The 18,330-nt window shown below is 36.8% G+C and overlaps 3 protein-coding genes across 7 annotated transcripts; 1 reads left to right on the forward strand and 2 right to left on the reverse strand.

Moving 5' to 3' along the window:
- Positions 1-1,274: 1,274 nt before the first annotated feature.
- On the forward strand, positions 1,275-4,008 carry LOC129873209 (protein RER1A-like). Of its 2 annotated transcripts, none has more exons than XM_055948253.1 (4): positions 1,275-1,402; positions 1,544-1,932; positions 3,426-3,606; positions 3,685-4,008. In XM_055948253.1, the coding sequence occupies exons 2-4, from the start codon at positions 1,568-1,570 to the stop codon at positions 3,772-3,774; spliced, it is 636 nt and encodes a 211-aa protein (XP_055804228.1). In that variant the 5' UTR covers positions 1,275-1,402; positions 1,544-1,567; the 3' UTR covers positions 3,775-4,008. The 2 variants fall into 2 exon arrangements, with proteins under 2 accessions (XP_055804228.1, XP_055804229.1); XM_055948254.1 differs by having other exon boundaries at positions 3,721-4,008.
- An 83-nt stretch (positions 4,009-4,091) lies between these two features.
- On the reverse strand, positions 4,092-6,456 carry LOC129873208 (UPF0481 protein At3g47200-like). Its single transcript, XM_055948252.1, has 2 exons — positions 5,300-6,456; positions 4,092-5,129 (listed from the first exon to the last, which is right to left on the reverse strand). Exons 1-2 carry the CDS (start codon positions 6,277-6,279, stop codon positions 4,481-4,483), a joined length of 1,629 nt encoding a protein of 542 aa, XP_055804227.1. The 5' UTR covers positions 6,280-6,456; the 3' UTR covers positions 4,092-4,480.
- Positions 6,457-9,172: 2,716 nt separating this feature from the next.
- On the reverse strand, positions 9,173-18,051 carry LOC129874162 (peptidyl-tRNA hydrolase, mitochondrial). 4 transcript variants are annotated; one of them, XM_055949409.1, is made up of 11 exons: positions 17,812-18,051; positions 16,636-16,765; positions 15,719-15,835; positions 15,512-15,596; positions 15,326-15,393; positions 13,780-13,830; positions 13,612-13,685; positions 12,314-12,372; positions 12,150-12,226; positions 10,189-10,334; positions 9,173-9,546 (listed from the first exon to the last, which is right to left on the reverse strand). In XM_055949409.1, the coding sequence occupies exons 2-10, from the start codon at positions 16,687-16,689 to the stop codon at positions 10,203-10,205; spliced, it is 717 nt and encodes a 238-aa protein (XP_055805384.1). In that variant the 5' UTR covers positions 16,690-16,765; positions 17,812-18,051; the 3' UTR covers positions 9,173-9,546; positions 10,189-10,202. The 4 variants fall into 4 exon arrangements, with proteins under 4 accessions (XP_055805384.1, XP_055805381.1, XP_055805382.1 ...); XM_055949406.1 differs by having other exon boundaries at positions 9,173-9,644; positions 17,812-18,050; XM_055949407.1 differs by lacking the exon at positions 17,812-18,051 and adding an exon at positions 17,350-17,411 and having other exon boundaries at positions 9,173-9,644.
- Positions 18,052-18,330: the final 279 nt, after the last annotated feature.

Raw genomic sequence — 18,330 nt, forward strand, 5'->3', positions numbered from 1 at the left:
GGGGATACAATTTGAGCTCAATCCAGTGTCGATGGACTGAAAAGAGTTGAAGCACAACTTCAAATCTGCTTGGAAGAATCGATGAAGCGGATCAATGAACTAGAAGAAAAGCAGGATGGATTCGAAACCAAATGGTAGCGTTTTCAGATTCGACCAAGAGAATAGAAGAGATGTTTGTGACAATGAGCAGCCGAGGCAGAGATCCTTCGTCATCAGCAAGGTCCTTAGCCGCTGATATTCATGGCGGATCTCAGACGAATGGGAAATTTTCATTGGTTGGAGGTAACTTACGTAACCCTACCTCTCCTGTTTCAACCCTTCAGTTTGGAAACTTCTCCGCCTATGCTAGAACCACCACAGAAATTCCCTTTAGCACCCCCTTTACGTAACCCAATCGATCATTTTTTTTCCTTAATCATAGCCGATGACTACGAACCCAACCTCACAATCCTTCTCAATTCCTTTTGGCTCTTTTCAACCTACTCCTGCAAGTTTGGATTTGCAATCAAACAATGGCATTGTAATAATAGTTCTCAATCCAACTTTTAAAAGAGAAGTTCACTTTCCCCGAATTTGATGTTAACATTCCAAGGAATTAGTTGCGTCGTTGTAAAAAATACTTTGATCTATAACAAGTTTTTGCCTGCATCACACCCGTATCCCCCCTTCCCTCCTCGTCCCCTTATGTGTTTTCTTTTTCTTCACTTTGTTAATTTTCATTTTCTGTTCAAATTTTTTGTAAGTACACAACTTTTCTATAATCACTTGAATTTCAATTAACATTAGTAAATGTTACATTTATTTTTTAACTATATTTTGATACCAAAGTTGATATTGCTAACAGAAATGACATCATGATATTCCTATACTAATTAATATACATCCAGCTGATATATATTTTATATTCCTGTACTAAGCTTTGTGCAGATCCAATAAAAAGTAATATTAAAAAGGGAAATTTACATAAATAGAAAATATTTATCATCATCTATGGTAATAATATTTTTTTTCTAAATACTTATAATACAGTTTTAATATATTTTTAATATATATTATCGAGAATAATTTATAAAAATTATTTAATACAAGTTTTATTTATGAATAATATATTTATCACACACTTTAATACATTTATAATACATTATGTCGTAATATATTTTAAAACAAGTAATTTTTCCTATTACAATTTACAAATGTTATGTGACGATATGGTAAATAATTTAAAATTAGAATATCTAATCAAATGATTGCTTCTAAAATATAAATAAACCTGCACACGTTAGCAACCCACAAAGAATCTCTTTTTAAAAAATTAATCCACTCCACGCCGCCCTACAAAATGCACAAGTTCAAAGTCGCCGTGCACCGCGCTCCGCCCAATTGCCACCATCGTAATTCGTAGGTGTGTCATTCATATATAGTTTACTATCATTTTGATAATAAAAAATATACCAAGTATATATTTTTACAATTATTTGTTATATTTATTTTTGCATTCGTTTAACTTTACCGTGGGTTTTCGAATATTTTCAAAATTGAAAAGGCACTTGGAGTTTCACGACACCTCATGGATAATAGTGACGGTGCCGCGTCCGCCGCCGGCGATGCTAGTCCATCCGCTTTTACACAATTAACCTCATCTGCTTCCCGTTCGTTCCAACACTTCTTGGACAAAACAACACCGTATTTACTTTACCGTTGGATCGCCTTCTTCTTCATCGCTGTGCTGTATGTTGTACGAGTATATGTGGTGGAAGGGTTCTACGTCATCTCCTATGCCCTCGGTATCTATATCCTTAACCTCCTCATCGGCTTTCTCTCGCCGCAGGTTGACCCGGAATTCCAGGATTTATCCGATGGCCCGACTCTGCCGACCCGAGAAACTGACGAATTCCGCCCTTTTGTTCGTCGCCTCCCTGAATTCAAATTCTGGTGTGTTTTTTGTCGATTTCTTTGCTTCGTATATTTTATCAGAGATTAGCACTTAAATTATGTTTCCGCGCGTTGTTACCTTGTTTGATTTTGGAAATATATACCATTTATGGCACAGGGACTGGAGAATTGAAATGGTTAGTTATGAGCTCCTGCTTAAGGAGATTTTACTGAAAATAGGAGTCAATCAGCAAATCTTTCAGTTTTGTACCTCATCATATTTAAGTTTGTGTCAAAAATTCCTTTTTTCGTGTCCTTTATCCAGGAGCAAGTGTTTAAGGTTCCCCATTGATTCTTTTTCCTTCCCCTGCCATTAAGTTAAACTTGCAATGGGTTAGCCAGATTAGTGAAGTTTTGAGACTTTTGACAGTATAGGGACGGCAGACTTTGATCACTAGGTTAAAAAGGAAGTTTCTTTGAGGTTGAGTCTAGTGCTGCAGATGTTGGTTATGGTGTTAGTGAAAGATTTGATGTTGTACTTGAAGTTTCCGATTTCCTTTGACTTAGCTTTCATTTTTATAATTCATTTCTACTCTTTAACATGTTAAGTTATATATATGGTGATGTCGAAGTAAGCACTGTGATATGATTACATGCTGGAGTTTATTGGATCTTTGTAAAGTGTTACTCAATACAAAGTGGATACTCGTGTGGTGGTGCGGTATTGTTGTGACTTGGATCCTTTTAGGTAGGAAATGCTGCTCTGTAGTAAGTTTCAGTTCCAAACATGGTTCTTTCCAATTGTAAATGGGTATCATGTCTCTTGAGCTAGATATAGACAGCAAGACTAGTGTGATTTACAAAAATAGTTTGCAATGAAGTGTGACAAATATTTCTATGATTGACTTGATCAGCTATGATGTTCATGTAGGAGTTAACGTAGTATGGATACCTGGCATGCATGATCCAAGCTGATGTCCCTTCCATTCTTCACTCAATGGGTGTCTGTCCTCTTGTGGCACCGTCAGTAGTAGAAAATGCTCCCTCTTACAGATGGTTGAAATTTCTAACTAACCATAGGAGCAATTGATTGAAGCTCCATAGCTTACTTTCTAAGTGCAATTTACATTTCCTTTCATAGAGAGTTAAACACACTGCTGGTAGAGTGGTGATAAGGTTCAAATGAAACAAGAATGTCACAAGGATTCATAAAAGTATAGGACCAAAATGGTGGTGCTGCTCAAGTATTATATACTATAATAGACATTAACATGTATGCAGGTGCATGCCTCTTGATAGTGATGTCGCATGCTATAGTGTTTGCTTGCCACACAAAAATTCAATAGATGTAGTCCCTGGTTTGGCTTTTGTGTTTATTTTTCTGTCACTGACCTGTTCTAAGTTGAGCCACGAGTTATTCAGTTAGCCCTGCCCTTTGTCATCTATGTCAAAATTAATTCCATATGCCAGAACCTATATAAGCAGTGTATAAAGCATGTCTAATTTCTCAACCATTTCTCTGGGCATTGATTTTTCTGTTTTCCTGTGTGAAGGTACTCAATCACCAAGGCTTTCTGCATTGCATTTGTGTTAACATTTTTCAGTGTATTGGATGTGCCTGTCTTTTGGCCGATCCTCCTTTTCTACTGGGTTGTGCTGTTCACACTTACAATGAGAAGACAAATACGACACATGTTGAAATATAAATATCTGCCATTCTCTTTTGGGAAACAGGTATTTTTAAGCCATGCATATCTTAGTAAATTTCTCTTTATTTCTTCTTTGTGTGCATAATCATCCTTTGTGACTAAGAACTGTGTTTCATCCCAATTTCCTCCACCCTTTCAGCGGTATGATGGAAAGGAAACAGCTTCATCGGAAAGTGAAGATCTTCTCCCGTAGACTGAAATGTGCAGGTCTACGGCAGCTGTTTATTCTATGAAATTTACATCATGCAGCTGTAAATTGTCTTTCTTTTCTGCTTCAATAGCCATAGATTTTCTAGGATGCTACTGGACCTGGAAGAAACTGTCAGGAGAATTAGTATCAACGTTTGTTGTTGTTGTTAATGTTATGATGGTTACATCTTTGTCTCTCGGGGCATATTTCGTAGTGTAATGATATCTTAGTTTACCATTTGCTTAGCTTTCAGAAAATTATGCTTTATAAGGATCCTGATGCCATATAGTACCTTAGTTTCTACCTAAGACTGCAAAGAAGCCTGCCAGTTCTTTTGTTAGTAATCTGCTGGCTTCTGCTATGCCAGAAGCTTCTATTCGGAGCAAACAAACAGTTAATTAGTGAGATCAACAATGTTCCACATGTAAGTTCTTAAACATATCATTTGAGCATTCTTCACAATTACAAGTGCATATCAACTTGTATTTTGAGCACGGTCTACCAAAGACCGTGGCGCGCACAAAAATAAAAGAGAGAAAAAATAACTCTCCTGGTTTTCCATCGACCAATCAATGTAAAAGCACCAAAAAAGGAAATAATAATTCAAATGCCGGTGGAGTAGGGCTGTCCACGCCCACCATCCTGACACAATGTACATTAACTATTTGTGTGTGAATTGTAAAAATCAGTCTGGAAAATTGAGTGAGAACTATTGTGGTGGTCTGTAGTAGCCATAGACTCCATAAAAAGTTTGTGCGAAGGTGAAGAGTATCAAAATAACAGCAGCAGCAAAGGAGATAATTGCCCATGGGTTGTTGAAATACTTATGCCTTAAAGTAGCACGCCAAGCATTCCACCTGTGGTCGTAGTACCGGTTAATTTGCTCGGATAGCTGTGAAAGGTAACTGTCATTGACGTCGAAAACAACCTCTTGACAAAGCCGGTTGAAGAGGTCAGCAACTTCAGCATCATTCCCAAGCCAATGCTCAATTATTCCACAATAATGGAGGTATTTAACATCCTCTGGCGAATCGATCAAGTTGTCCAAGAAAATCACGTACGAAGTTATGTCATTTGTGCAGTCAAGATGGCACTGCTCAAAAGCAATCAGGTTGAGGAAAAGCGACTTTGTACCATCATGGATTAAAAGCCGAGGCATTTTGAGGATTCCATTCTTAAATTTTACATCCCAAAACCGATCAGTCTTCCTTTTCTTGAACTTAACCCCAGCTTCTTTCAGCTCTGAAACACTATGAATCATTTGCTGCCTGCGTTTGTCTGCCACCCTACTCGAATGTGACCAACGCTTGATCCACGTCCTAGGTGTTGGCTTAGGCCCTGTCTGCAAAAGGCTCCTCCTGAAAATAGAGATGGCAAAATCAGCTCATTTTTTATTAACCAATCCAACCCGTTCAAGTTTAAATTGATTGAGTTTTGACCCATGTGTTGACTTAATCCGCTTGAACCCGAAATAACCATAAAGAATATTGGACCCAAACCAAAATGTACAATATCAAATTTGGATTACCTGAAAACATCAAGGCAATGAAGTCCAGCAAGGTCTGCCAATGGATCAAAAGAAGCAGAACGTCCCATTGATGACTCCAATTTGGTCAAGTCGCTCTTTGTCAATGGCTCATCAGTTGGCATCAATGGATCAAAAAACCTCAGAGCTAACCTGGCTACAATACCCTTTTCATCAGGCATTTCAGATTGGATCCCATACAATCGATCAAGGATAAATAACGGAATTTGATTCTCAATCATGATCATATCTCTCTGAATCGAATGCATTGATCCCCGCATCGCGAAAACCGGGTCATTCCTCGCATAACCAAGATGCTTGAATCCACCAGCAACTCCACGAAACAGCTCCAATACAAAACAGCTATCGAGAACCATCATTTCAACAAACTCATTGCTGCTCATTGCAATTGCCCCTTCATAACAGGCGCGTGCTTTCTCTTCGAGCTCTCTTACAGCATCAATATACATTTTAATTTCCTGATCTGTCCTCTTGAGGATGTGGAAAACGGCTCGCCATTTATGGCGATCCATATTTCTGAGTCGCCTTTTGCCATGGTGATAAGGACCCAAAGAGACAATTTGAGGTATATAAGCTTTATCATCATCTCTTCTTAGGCTTAAAGGGACTCTGTAGATAGAAAGTTTAGCCCATGATCCAGCATCATTATCTTGCTTAGCTTGTTCTAATTTGTCCTTAATGCTAATTACCCATTCCGATTCGGGTGATTTCGGACCTTCCTCTACATTATAAACATTTTCCTCAATAGTAATTTTCAAAGAATCAGCTGGCTGATACTCTTCTTTTTGCAACAGGGGTTGTTGTTGTTGCAGGGGTAATTCTGGAAAATGAATGGATCTGCTGGTGGTGGGAGTAGGAGTTGGAGTTGGAGGAGTATTTTGAAGTCCAGCATCAACAGTTTCTTTGAGCTTGAGGGTAATGAGGTACCAACTCAAAAGATCTTTGTTGAATACAGCAACCATTTTTTTGGCTTGTTTTCTACTTTCTCTTTAAAAGAATGAAATTTGGGACATTCTATTCTTTTTAGGAAGACGTTAGCTTACAAGCAAGTTGTCGCTTACATTATAATGTAAAAAAAAGTGATGATGTTAAAGTTGAACTAATCCAACTGGGGATTGGAGAATATGCTGCCTACTGGACCCCTCTTCACTATTTTAAAGGAACTGGTTCTTCACGTTTTTTTAACTAAATACTACTAGTACTTAATAATGATCTTTAACAGTTTGGATTTATGCCGGGACGCTCAACTACAGAAGCCATCCATCTTATGAGGAGACTGGTGGAGCAGCATAGGGAGAGGAAGAGGGACTTGCATATGGTATTCATCGACCTAGAAAAGGCTTATGATAAAGTCCCAAGAGAAATACTATGGACATGTTTGAAGGCTAAAGGTGTACCTATGGCATACATTAGGGTGATCAAGGACATGTACGAGGGAGCCAAAACCAGGGTAAGGACAGTAGGAGGGGACTCAGAGCACTTCCCAGTGGTGATGGGGTTGCATCAAGGATCAGCTCTTAGTCCTTTTTTATTTGCCTTGGTGATAGATGGATTGACGCGACAAATTCAAGGTGCGGTGCCATGGTGTATGCTTTTCGCGGATGACATAGTCCTGATCGATGAGACTCGCCGCGGAGTTAACGCTAAGCTGGAGGATTGGAGACATACCTTGGAGTCTAAAGGGTTTAAGTTGAGTAGGACAAAGACAGAGTACTTAGAGTGCAAGTTCAGTGAGACACCTCAGGAGGTTGACGTTGAAGTTAGGCTTGGTGCTCAGGCCATCCAAAAGAGAAGTAGTTGCAAGTATCTTGGGTCTATCATGCAAGGCAGCGGGGAGATTGACGATGATGTCACACATCGTATTGGGGTAGGGTGGATGAAATGGAGGCTCGCTTCCGGAGTGCTATGTGACAAGAATGTGCCACCAAAACTTAAGGGCAAGTTCTACAAAGTGGTGGTTAGACCGGCTATGCTGTATGGGGCGGAGTGTTGGCCAGTTAAGACTTCTCACATTCAAAAGATGAAAGTTGCTGAGATGAGAATGCTGAGATGGATGTGTGGGCACACCAGGAGCGACAGGATTAGAAATGAGGCTATTCGGGACAAGGTAGGAGTGGCCTCGGTGGAAGACAAGATGCGGGAAATACGACTGAGATGGTATGGACATGTGAAGAGGAGAGACACAGATGCGCCAGTGCGGAGGTGTGAGAGGCTGGCCATGGATGGTTACAGAAGAGGTAGGGGTAGGCCGAAGAAGTATTGGGGAGAGGTGATTAGACAGGACATGGCGCAGTTACAGCTTACGGAGGACATGACCTTAGATAGGAGGGTGTGGAGGACCCACATTAGGGTAGAAGTCTAGTTCATAGTCTCGTTATTCTTCTCTATTCATAGGTGTAGTAGTGCATTACGATCTCTTGCGCTTTGACTTCTGATTTCTGTTATTTCTGTTATTATTTATTACTTTCTATGCTTTGATTACTCAATTTTACCTGTGACGCTTTCATTATTTATTTAATCGTTATTTGTTATTAGTCTTTATTTATTTGTATTTATTTGTTATCTATTTGTTATTTGTTTGTTGTTTTTCTCATAAAGCTTTTAATTTTCTATTCTTATCTAACATTTTTTTATTCATTTATGCTTTTACTGAGCCGAGGGTCTCCAGGAAACAGCCGTCCTACCTTGGTAGGAGTAAGGTCTGCGTACATTCTACCCTCCCCAGACCCCATGTTGTGGGATTTCACTGGGTTGTTGTTGTTGTTGTTGTTGTTGTAGAGGTTGTCTCTAGTATTTTGTCATGACTTTTCATTTTCGTTATTTCTCCCTATATTACTTGGAATGTTTCTACTTGAACCGAGGGTTATTGGAAACAACATCTTTATCTTTAAGATGGTGGTAAAATTGTCAAGTCGTGCGTACGCTCTATCCTCCAAAAAAATATCCTACTATTTGGAATCACATTGAGCATGTTGTTGTTGTTGTTGGGTGGTCGAAGGTCAACTTGCTTCATGTTTGATGATGCTCTATACATGCATACAATTTCTATGTAGACATTGTTCTTTTAGCAAAAAGCAAATAGGAACGAAATTATTTAACTTGGAAGTTCATATTCACATCTGCCTTAATCTATTTGACCCACCAATTCAGGTGTGAAAGAATAACAGAATAGATAAATGCTGCAATTAAAAGAATGAAGTGGCTTATAATCTTTGCTAAATAAAACCAGCTGTTGACAGTTCACACATATGACCCATGGAAAAAATTATTGGGCCTAGTTCACTATTAAAGGGTGCTGACTGGCTCATTCGTTAATTCTTCAATTTAATTGCCTTTAAACAATATGCATATTGAAAGAAGAAAGATTTTTCCACTGAGAGGTAGTTGACAGGTTTATAATTTCACGGAGAATTTTCTGCATGTTTTGAACAGTAATTAGGTTGTCAAACTAATTCTGTTTTGTGTAGATTTTTCAATCATCGATAACTCAAGTCGTTGTTACAACAGGTTTCACCCGTAGACGAAACATCTTGCAAATCTCCTAAATTGATTTTTAGGTTGAATCGCTTCACAAGCCAATCACACTAAAATGTACAGATAAATCTCGCTTTTTCTTAATTTAAAGGGAGCATACATATAATATTTGGTCGGCTCAAGAGAAAATGTTTAAATAATTGTCCATATTCGGTCACGTTCTAATTTGTCAACGGATAAATTATTGGAGTTTTGGTTACATCGGTTTAGGGTGGAGGGTAGAGATGAAGTTATTAAATAAGTTCAAGTTTGACAAATCTCTCTTTAATAATTCCATATCCGTTCACGTTCTGAATTTGTAAACACACAATTAAGAAAAAATTAACGAAAGAAAAGTCAGAAAATAAGTTCATTAATAACGAAGAAAATTTATTAATAGAAAAAAAATATCATGAATAAAATAGCGTGTTATTCAGTGCATCTAATTCCCGGGTGGGGTGAGGAACAAAATTGTCATAGGATGTGGACCAAGACCATTATCTGCTGAGAATTTATACTTCCATCCCTCATTTCCCCCATTTTGGTTCCTGGAATTCCTCTTCACTAACTTGCAGTCGTAGAGTCGGTAGTGTTATACAATTTTTGTACAGGCAACTGAAATTCTCAACAGTCCTGCAATATTTCTGCAGTTCACATAGCTGCATTCCAAGAAATTTAGTGTGGTTGGATCCTAGCTCAACCTGAACAACGTCCACCTTCTTGACAGCAAATACATGTAATTAGTAAGTGCGGTAAAGAGGACAGGATGGTTATTTTGAGTGAAGGGATGCATCGATGGCAATGGAACGTCCAGCTGCACACCAATCCAAACACCCACGAGTGAGCTAATTAAGTTTTAGTAGTTTACTATTAACAGAGCTTGTATATGAAAACTAAAGGTAGCAGAAAGGAAATCACTAGAGAAGAAACTGATGCTGTTATGGATTTTTATGAATGGCATCAAAATCACATCACACCAACTAGAGATATGTAGTTCCAAATATTCCTTATTTCACTTTATCATGGATTGATCTTAAGTGTACTGAGCAGCTAGGTTTAATTGTTTCTTTTGTCCAAGCAAAAGCAATTCCTATGGAGCAAAAGCAACGTGAAAGCTTAAACAATAAAGAAAACTGCCAGTTTTTCTAGGTTATATCTGCAGAGTGCAGGCATGAAATATTTCAAGAGTATCAACAGCATCCTCTAAAGTCGCATTATATAGGTTGCGGGGGAGGGGGTCAATGAAATGTTTGTTCACTTATGTTTAGTTAATAAGAATGGTCTCAGAAGACTTATTTTTTCTATTTAAGCAATCAACGGAAACTAAAGAATACACAGAAACAACAAGATCTAGAAACCTTTAAGCATGAAATCACGCTGGCAATGTCTGCAATCGTATGTGCTTGTACTTCTGCGTTGTATTGAAGCAATTAGAACTTTCGGAGAAGCCTTTGGATAAGACTTGCTCCAATGCATGTGCTCCTTCCAGTAATGCAGCATCAATCTGCAAGTAAAATGTATGAATCTTCAACTCAAATTGGATTTAGAGCTACAAACAGATACATTTGGAATTCCTTCATTAATGTCAATTTTCAAATATATTAGTTTATCAAGCAAAGATCTCTCCAATTCTAACGTGGTTTCAGTGTCTGGGCATGGGTGCTTCTAAAACAATGTCGGATTTCCATTTGATATTGACAGTTAGTTTTTTTTCCTATTTTACCCCAACAGGAATTACTTATTCCCCAGATCATTTTTCAAGACCTATGACTATACATCAATTAATATGGATATTGTGGTATTATACTCATTAATTATTATTTCCTAAAGGGTGTGCAAAGTCCAGACAAGTAAAAAAGTGAACAGAGTAGTATATTTGTACAACTGTAGTCTGTATGCCTATTTAGATTTCTGTGCTCCACATATAAGCATCAAAATCTAATGGCTGTCTGATATATGAAACAAATAATTTGAAATTTAAAATGAAGAGAAATTTGTAAACAAAGAAGCCACCATATAATAATACACACGAAAAGTTTGTGCTGCAAAAGATTAGCACTCCCTGGGAGAAGAGATTCATGGTGGAATTATTGGAAGGGGAGCTGGAGAATCCAAATAAACCATCAGTCTCAAAATTTCCAAATTCAGAGGAAGAGTGTCCAAGTATATTGGAGAAATACAAAAGTTTGTTCAATAGATTCTCCAAGGTCTTTTTCATAAAAAAAAAATAGAAAAGAAGCTCTAAGGTCCTCTGTTATATCTAATCAATGATAAGTTTTGTCGACTAGCATCACGCGTATGCATTTCATTATAGGGTGGCAGAAGGGAGGTTTGGGTTGAATTTGGGCAGGTCAAGGTGGGCTGATTCAATAAACTGCCCAAAGTCTACTTGGGCTAAAACGGGCAGATCATGATGGGCTAAAGAATGGGTTGTAACAAAAACCTAACCCAACTTTTGTTCTTTCTTTTTTAGAGTTATCAAATAAACATATAATTGCACACCTCAGACAAAGAAAGATATAGAAGAAAATGATATATACAGTCAGGAGGTGTTGTCACAGTGCCCCTGATTCTTGTAATGAGGTTAATATTATAATCATCTAAAGAATGTGTCAGATCCCCAATTTTTTTCTATTTTCACAAGATTGATAACTGTAGTTTGTGATTCACGGGTTAGCTTTGGGCGACATCGCAGGTTCATTTGGGCTGAGTTGGTTCACGGGTTAGAACGGGCCCATCAGAGGAATCAGTAATTGCCCAACCCGTTAAAATACTGCACGAGTTAAATGGGTTTGGGTTTGGTTTAGTTTTATCACCTCTAACTTCATGTATATATACATCTGTTTGCATTCTAGTTATGGTCCTCATGTCTGAATATTTTTGGAGTTCACTAAGTATAATGCCACTAAGCTTCAGAATTTGATAGACAAAAAGCATCAACAAGAGATTGAAAAAGATTCAGGAGACAGTCTATTATGTATTGCAAGGTCAATTTGGCTAGAAAGAAGTAGAAGATGATTTGATGGGAAGAAGGAAATCATAGCTGTTGTGAGGTTCAAATGTATCCACAATTTACTGTTTTGGCATAGAGGTTTTTTGCTGCTGATATGTTGGTTTTTGTGAACTTGCAAGAATCTTTGTGTGTATAACCTGAAAAGTCCAGTTTTCTGTAACTTCTGCAGTACCCTCTTGGTACTGATATCTGAATAAATTATAACATTACCAAAAAGATATTCAAGAAAAGCTTGTAGAACAGAAACAAGAAAAGGAACATTAGGGAGTCAACTTTATGTAAGAACTCAATGAGTTATAAACTTACTCGTTCTCTTGCAGTTAAATTAAACTTTTGAAGCATGAATGCTTTGGGATCCATCTGACCAGGAGGTCTTCCAATACCTAGCAAGGGAACTATGTTTATTTTTCCATACTGAAACTCAAAACGCCAAAAAGAGAACATTTAGGTATTTCAAACTTTCGACAAACCTATCCTTAACCGAGGAAACTCTCCATTTCCACGAAAATGATAAATCACACTCTTCAACCTGTAAAAAGAGAATTGGATCATACATGAAGAGACACAGAGCTCTTCTGGTAATGAATTACTAGAAAAACATGAAAAACCTGACACAGCAAAGAAGACAGATTTTCGGAGGTACAGAAATTCTATGCACAAGTGAAAAAGAGGTGTGGATGCATACCATGGTCTTTCTAACAAAATATTATGCTTATTATATTCAGGTAAGAATTACTTGATATGTTTTATTTTTAGGTATTTTGACATAGCCAGCAATTTTCATTATTACAACAACAACAACAACAACAACCCAGTGAAATCCCACAACATGGGGTCTGGGGAGGGTAGAATGTACGCAGACCTTACTCCTACCAAGGTAGGACGGCTGTTTCCTGGAGACCCTCGGCTCAGTAAAAGCATAAAAAAATGTTAGATAAGAATAGAAAATTAAAAGCTTTATGAGAAAAACAACAAACAAATAACGAATAGATGACAAATAAATACAAATAAATAAAGACTAATAACAAATAACGCTTAAATAAATAATGAAAGCGTCACAGGTAAAATTGAGTAATCAAAGCATAGAAAGTAATAAATAATAACAGAAATAACAGAAATCAGAAGTCAAAGCGCAAGAGATCGTAATGCACTACTACACCTATGAATAGAGAAGAATAACGAGACTATGAACTAGCCTTCTATCCTAATGTGGGTCCTCCACACCCTCCTATCTAAGGTCATGTCCTCCGTAAGCTGTAACTGCGTCATGTCCTGTCTAATCACCTCTCCCCAATACTTCTTCGGCCTACCCCTACCTCTTCTGTAACCATCCATGGCCAGCCTCTCACACCTCCGCACTGGGGCATCTGTGTCTCTCCTCTTCACATGTCCATACCATCTCAGTCGTATTTCCCGCATCTTGTCTTCCACCGAGGCCACTCCTACCTTGTCCCGAATAGCCTCATTTCTAATCCTGTCGCTCCTGGTGTGCCCACACATCCATCTCAGCATTCTCATCTCAGCAACTTTCATCTTTTGAATGTGAGAAGTCTTAACTGGCCAACACTCCGCCCCATACAGCATAGCCGGTCTAACCACCACTTTGTAGAACTTGCCCTTAAGTTTTGGTGGCACATTCTTGTCACATCCAGCTATGAACCTATATAGACAATTCACTGGATTGAAAATGAACAGATGGATGGTTTCATGGTACTGAATTAGAGGTTCTTTTAAAGTAGATTTATATAAAGAAGAATTCCATTCATACCCGTTATGTCTGTTATGACCTCCCTTGGGGTGAAGACGAAGAACTCCACATGGTAAATCCATGTCATCATGAAACTGGAGAAAAAGACAATTGTTGAAAACCATTAACAAAACATAATCAATATGTCCAATTAGATCTTAAAAGATATGAACAGCTAGTATATCGTACCACAACCACACGATTGAGAGGGAGCTTGTAATATGCTGCAAGTGGGCCAGTCTGGGGAAACAGAGAAAAGGGAGGGCATCAGAGGTATTGATCACCTTGATAACACTAAACATCAATGAAAAGCACGTTACCTCTCCATTCCTCATTAAAAACATCAGAAAACATCAATGTTCAACAAGTAGATATCTACTGGAGTCATAATTTTTTTATTTATTTTCACATGTAAACTGGAGTTTGAATGACATAAATTGAGCAATGAAATGTGTTATTTTCCATCTCAAAAAAAAGTTCACTTATTAAGCATAGGAACTTAACTTGTCTGATGAGAGTCTAATACGTATAAACCTGCCCTGCAAACTAGTGGAAGCAACGGCTTTCATTTGCATTTAACTTGTGAACAAGCAAGTCTTGAAAAAAAGAGTAAATTGTCACACAAAAGTGATAAATATTGCCATTCAAAAACATGCTCCCCTAAGTCCAAGGAAAAGCTAATCCTATGTGTGCTAAGGTCTTTGAGTAATATCATTTTTCCACTTGAATGCATTTTACATATGAATTACCACTACTTTCTGGCAGCCTCACTACATCCAAGCGGTATGAGTAAGGGCTGCACTTATGGGATTTCACTGAGTATGTTAATACTGGCGGCACAAGGCTGCTATCTGGGTTGCTTTAGTTCATGGAATAAAAGTGACCTGCAATTCACTACCTAACTACATAGACAAATAACTTGGTAACTTCTTCTAGATTATTTCAGTAACGAAATTACAAGAAACTAAGCAAAGAAGATAGTCTTATCTCAATTTTTCAAAGACACTTACAGAACATAACAACTCAGAGAATAACTGAACAACATTTTCATCAGGTTAGGGATCATTTTTGGCAAGAGTTCGGCTAATAAATCACGAGACAAAGCTACTAATTTGACTTGCCCCATTCAGTGCTTCTTGTTCACTTTTGACAACAATCCTACCAATTATGTCACTGTTGGACTTGCATTCCATGTTAACTATTCGGTGGTCAGAGACTGACTGTAACCAGTAACAACGAACTTCAACATGTCATAACTGTTCTAGAAACTAACAGAGAAAACTAGTCCAAAATTATTCAAGGTTAACAGAGAGAAATATAAGCAAAGACTTGAAAATATCAGGATTATCATCTTACTTCTCACAGAGAAATAGTTGGCACTGGAAGTTTCCAACAGTACAAACTATTCTAGATATCTACAGCTTCACCACCCAGCATTCCACCCACACAACAAAACACTATACATGCTGGATGAATATAACCAGAACAGTCAATATAACTACTAATTCAAAGAGGAGTTAACTCTAAAGCAAATTATAAACAAGATCAGCTAGATCTCTACCAAGCGAAATGAAAAATTTACAAATAAACCCACTTTGACTATGCGACAGAATACATTAAGAATACCAGTTTTCATTCAAACACATCCTTCTTTCAGATAGAATCCAAGCAGCACAAATCATAAGCAGAAAAAGGGGAAATTTATGATACAAGTAAGATGTATTTAACTGCTTACAGATTCACCACTCAAATTCATGTAAGTTAGTGGCTTTGCAAGGAGAACTGGAATGCCTTTGACAAAACCTGCCAATTGGTATATATCAACCACATTATTGATATGCTATAAACAACATAAACAAGTGCATATCAAGATGTACTTGAACACTTAAAAAAACAGAAATCAATGTTTAACTAAAGAGACCTTGTCCAAACATTGCTTTACAATGTACTGTCTCCATATGAATCCCTTGTGAGTCTGCGAATGCATCAAGCATTTCAAAACCAACCTATACGGAAACAAAAGATAAAGCTCTTAATGAAGACCACTCGAGTAAGATTGAACACATAATAGATCAGGTTTTACGCAATCTTTCTAAGAAAGTAATGTTAGTCCAGAAATAGAGGTTACATTATGTCTCGTTCCCCTGTATTTATCCCCAGGATTGCCCAACCCAACAAAGAGCCACGGCCGAGGAGAACAAGTGCAGAAGTTGCGCCGACAAATCCTTCTAAGCATCTCATTCATCTGCAATAAACATCAACAAGGTTTGATAAAGAAAAAGGACATTGAAAACATTTGAGGCGGCTTTTGGGATTTTTAGGGTACGTTTGGACATGATTTCAGTGATTTGAAATCAAGTTCATTTGAAGTTGAAATTTTGTTTGGACATGCAATTTTAATTTCTTAAGTTATATTTTCTCATAAAACCCCACAATTTGTGAAAGCTATCAAACTTCTCAACATTTATACAATCTTACCAAATGAGCAACCCATAGTTCATAAACAAGATATGGGAATATCCTAAGATGCAGGTGTGGCAAGTAAAACTTATGACTATCCTCCCATCGTTAAGGGTAGCTTCCATCACATAATGCCTTAAAGGCCTATACAAGTAAATTACAATAAAGATCGTTTAGCCATTTAAGTAGAATCGTTATATAACACCTAATTTCCTTAAACATGAAATTTGATTTAGCTATTCAAGCACTAGTTCTTAGTTTATCTTATGACTACCTTGGCAATGTTCTCAAATATACAAGTGTGACTATACTATGGCCATTTGTTTTATTTATAATGTGACATATATACCATGAGACTCCTAAGAATTTCAAGTAAAGACACGGTCATACAGAATATTATGAAAACTCGACTTAAAAGGAATAATATGAATACTTATAAGCTTTGACAGTTAGACAAGGGAAGGTAACGTAAAGAAAATGGAGATTTTATTTCCATATCTCACGTAAGTTGTATTGGCCTGTATAAAAGAATTACGTGAGATAGGGTGGTGCCTGAATGGCCAAGGAAGTTTTAACTTCACATACCTTGGGTTCTTTTCTAGCTAAGGGTAGTGCCCCGAAGCCCAACCAACTCAACATACATGGGTGTAGTCTTTACATAACCAACCATTAGCTTTCACCGTCCAATTGCAACCAATCAATCCAACACAATCAACTACAAAACAATATACATGTTCATCAATAACCAGTAGGTTAATCTAAGGAATCCTTCTAGTATTCTTCACATATGCTCAAAACTAATCAAACTACTCAACAATTGTTTAGAATGAATTCTCTGTTTTTCCAACTTACCTTAACTCAATATTGAATATTCCAGGTCAGTAGGAATACCCAACAGAACTCCACTTTATTAACAATTTACCATTCATCTTTTTCCTCTTTCAAGAACCCTAATTCTTGACCCACTTCAAGAACTAATGCAAAAATTCAAATCAAATAGTGACTTCCAATTTACAAAACATCCCAAATAGGTATTCTATAATTATATTCGAGTGTAGGTAGAGAAATTACCAATTTGAAAACAAATTCCAACTTGAGTTCTTGATGTTTTTTCACATTTCTTGAATGAAAACTAGTACTTTTCTAACAATTTACTATTCATCATTTTCCTCCTACAAGAACCCTAATTCATCAAACCCATTTCAAGAACTAATGCAAAAATTCAAACCAAATAGTGATTTCCACTTTACAGAACATCCCAAATAGATAATTATATTCGAGTATAGGCAGAGAAATTACCAATTTGAAATCAAATTCCTACTTGAGTTCTTGATGAATTTTCACAATTCTTGAATGAAAACTAGTACTTTTCTAACAATTTACTATTCATCTTTTTCCTCTTTCAATAACCCTAATTCATCAAACCCATTTCAAGAACTAATGCAAAAATTCAAATCAATTAGTGATTTCCACTTGACAAAACATCTCAAATAGGTATTTTATAATTATATTCGAGTATAGGTAGAGAAAATTACCAATTTGAAAAAAAATTCCAACTTGAGTTCTTGATGAATTTCACAATTCTTGAATGAAAACTAGTACTTTTCAAACAATTTACTATTCATCGTTTTCCTCTTTCAAGAACCCTAATGCATCTTCAAGAACTAATGAGAAAATTCAAATCAAATAGTGATTTCCACTTTACACTACATCCCAAATACGTATTCTATAATTATATTCGAATGAAGGTAGAGAAATTACCTATTTGAAATCAAATTTCAACTTGAGTTCTTGATGAATTTTCACAATTCTGGAATGAAAACAAGTACTTCTCTAACAATTTAGGACCGTCGTATGCCTCTCTTTCATGAGAATTCTTTTATGCTTTATCACCTCAAACCTCTACTTGATGGTACTGTTGCTCACGTTTTCTGGGAAAAAATATTAAGCGGGAGCGTTCTTTTTCATCCTCCTAGTATTCTAATTTTATAAGAAAAGTTAAATGTCTAAACATCTCACATACCCTATATATAGTATTTTCCTAAGGTGCTACGTTGCCAAAAAATATTCTTTTCCAAATAAATATATTATTTCTTTTCTTTTTAAACACATTCTTTTTTAACGGTAACTTTTTTTAAATAAAAAATATTTATCCTAATTCAATTCTAAAAAAATTGAGAAACAAAAATATTTTTTATTTTTTTGTAGATTGTGGCATTCTGTGAAAAAGTTCATAAGTTGGCTTATTTTTTTTATTATTATCACATTATGATTTAAGTT

Source organism: Solanum dulcamara, chromosome 11 (assembly GCF_947179165.1).
Source record: "Solanum dulcamara chromosome 11, daSolDulc1.2, whole genome shotgun sequence".
NCBI classification, from domain to species: Eukaryota; Viridiplantae; Streptophyta; class Magnoliopsida; order Solanales; family Solanaceae; genus Solanum; species Solanum dulcamara.

What these genes read in the sequence shown, in the direction of transcription:
- LOC129873209 (XM_055948253.1), top strand. Translation starts at nt 1,568, where the DNA reads ATGGATAATAGTGACGGTGCCGCGTCCGCCGCCGGCGATGCTAGTCCA. An exon ending in CTCCCTGAATTCAAATTCTG is followed by an intron (nt 1,933 to 3,425) that starts GTGTGTTTTTTG and finishes TCCTGTGTGAAG; the next exon opens with GTACTCAATCACCAAGGCTT. An exon ending in CATTCTCTTTTGGGAAACAG is followed by an intron (nt 3,607 to 3,684) that starts GTATTTTTAAGC and finishes TTTGTGACTAAG; the next exon opens with AACTGTGTTTCATCCCAATT.
- LOC129873208 (XM_055948252.1), bottom strand. Translation starts at nt 6,279, where the DNA reads ATGGTTGCTGTATTCAACAAAGATCTTTTGAGTTGGTACCTCATTACC. An exon ending in CATTGCCTTGATGTTTTCAG is followed by an intron (nt 5,130 to 5,299) that starts GTAATCCAAATT and finishes CTCTATTTTCAG; the next exon opens with GAGGAGCCTTTTGCAGACAG.
- LOC129874162 (XM_055949409.1), bottom strand. Translation starts at nt 16,689, where the DNA reads ATGTTGAGTTGGTTGGGCTTCGGGGCACTACCCTTAGCTAGAAAAGAA. An exon ending in TAAAGCAATGTTTGGACAAG is followed by an intron (nt 15,394 to 15,511) that starts GTCTCTTTAGTT and finishes ACCAATTGGCAG; the next exon opens with GTTTTGTCAAAGGCATTCCA. An exon ending in GGTCATAACAGACATAACGG is followed by an intron (nt 12,373 to 13,611) that starts GTATGAATGGAA and finishes CTCTTTTTACAG; the next exon opens with GTTGAAGAGTGTGATTTATC.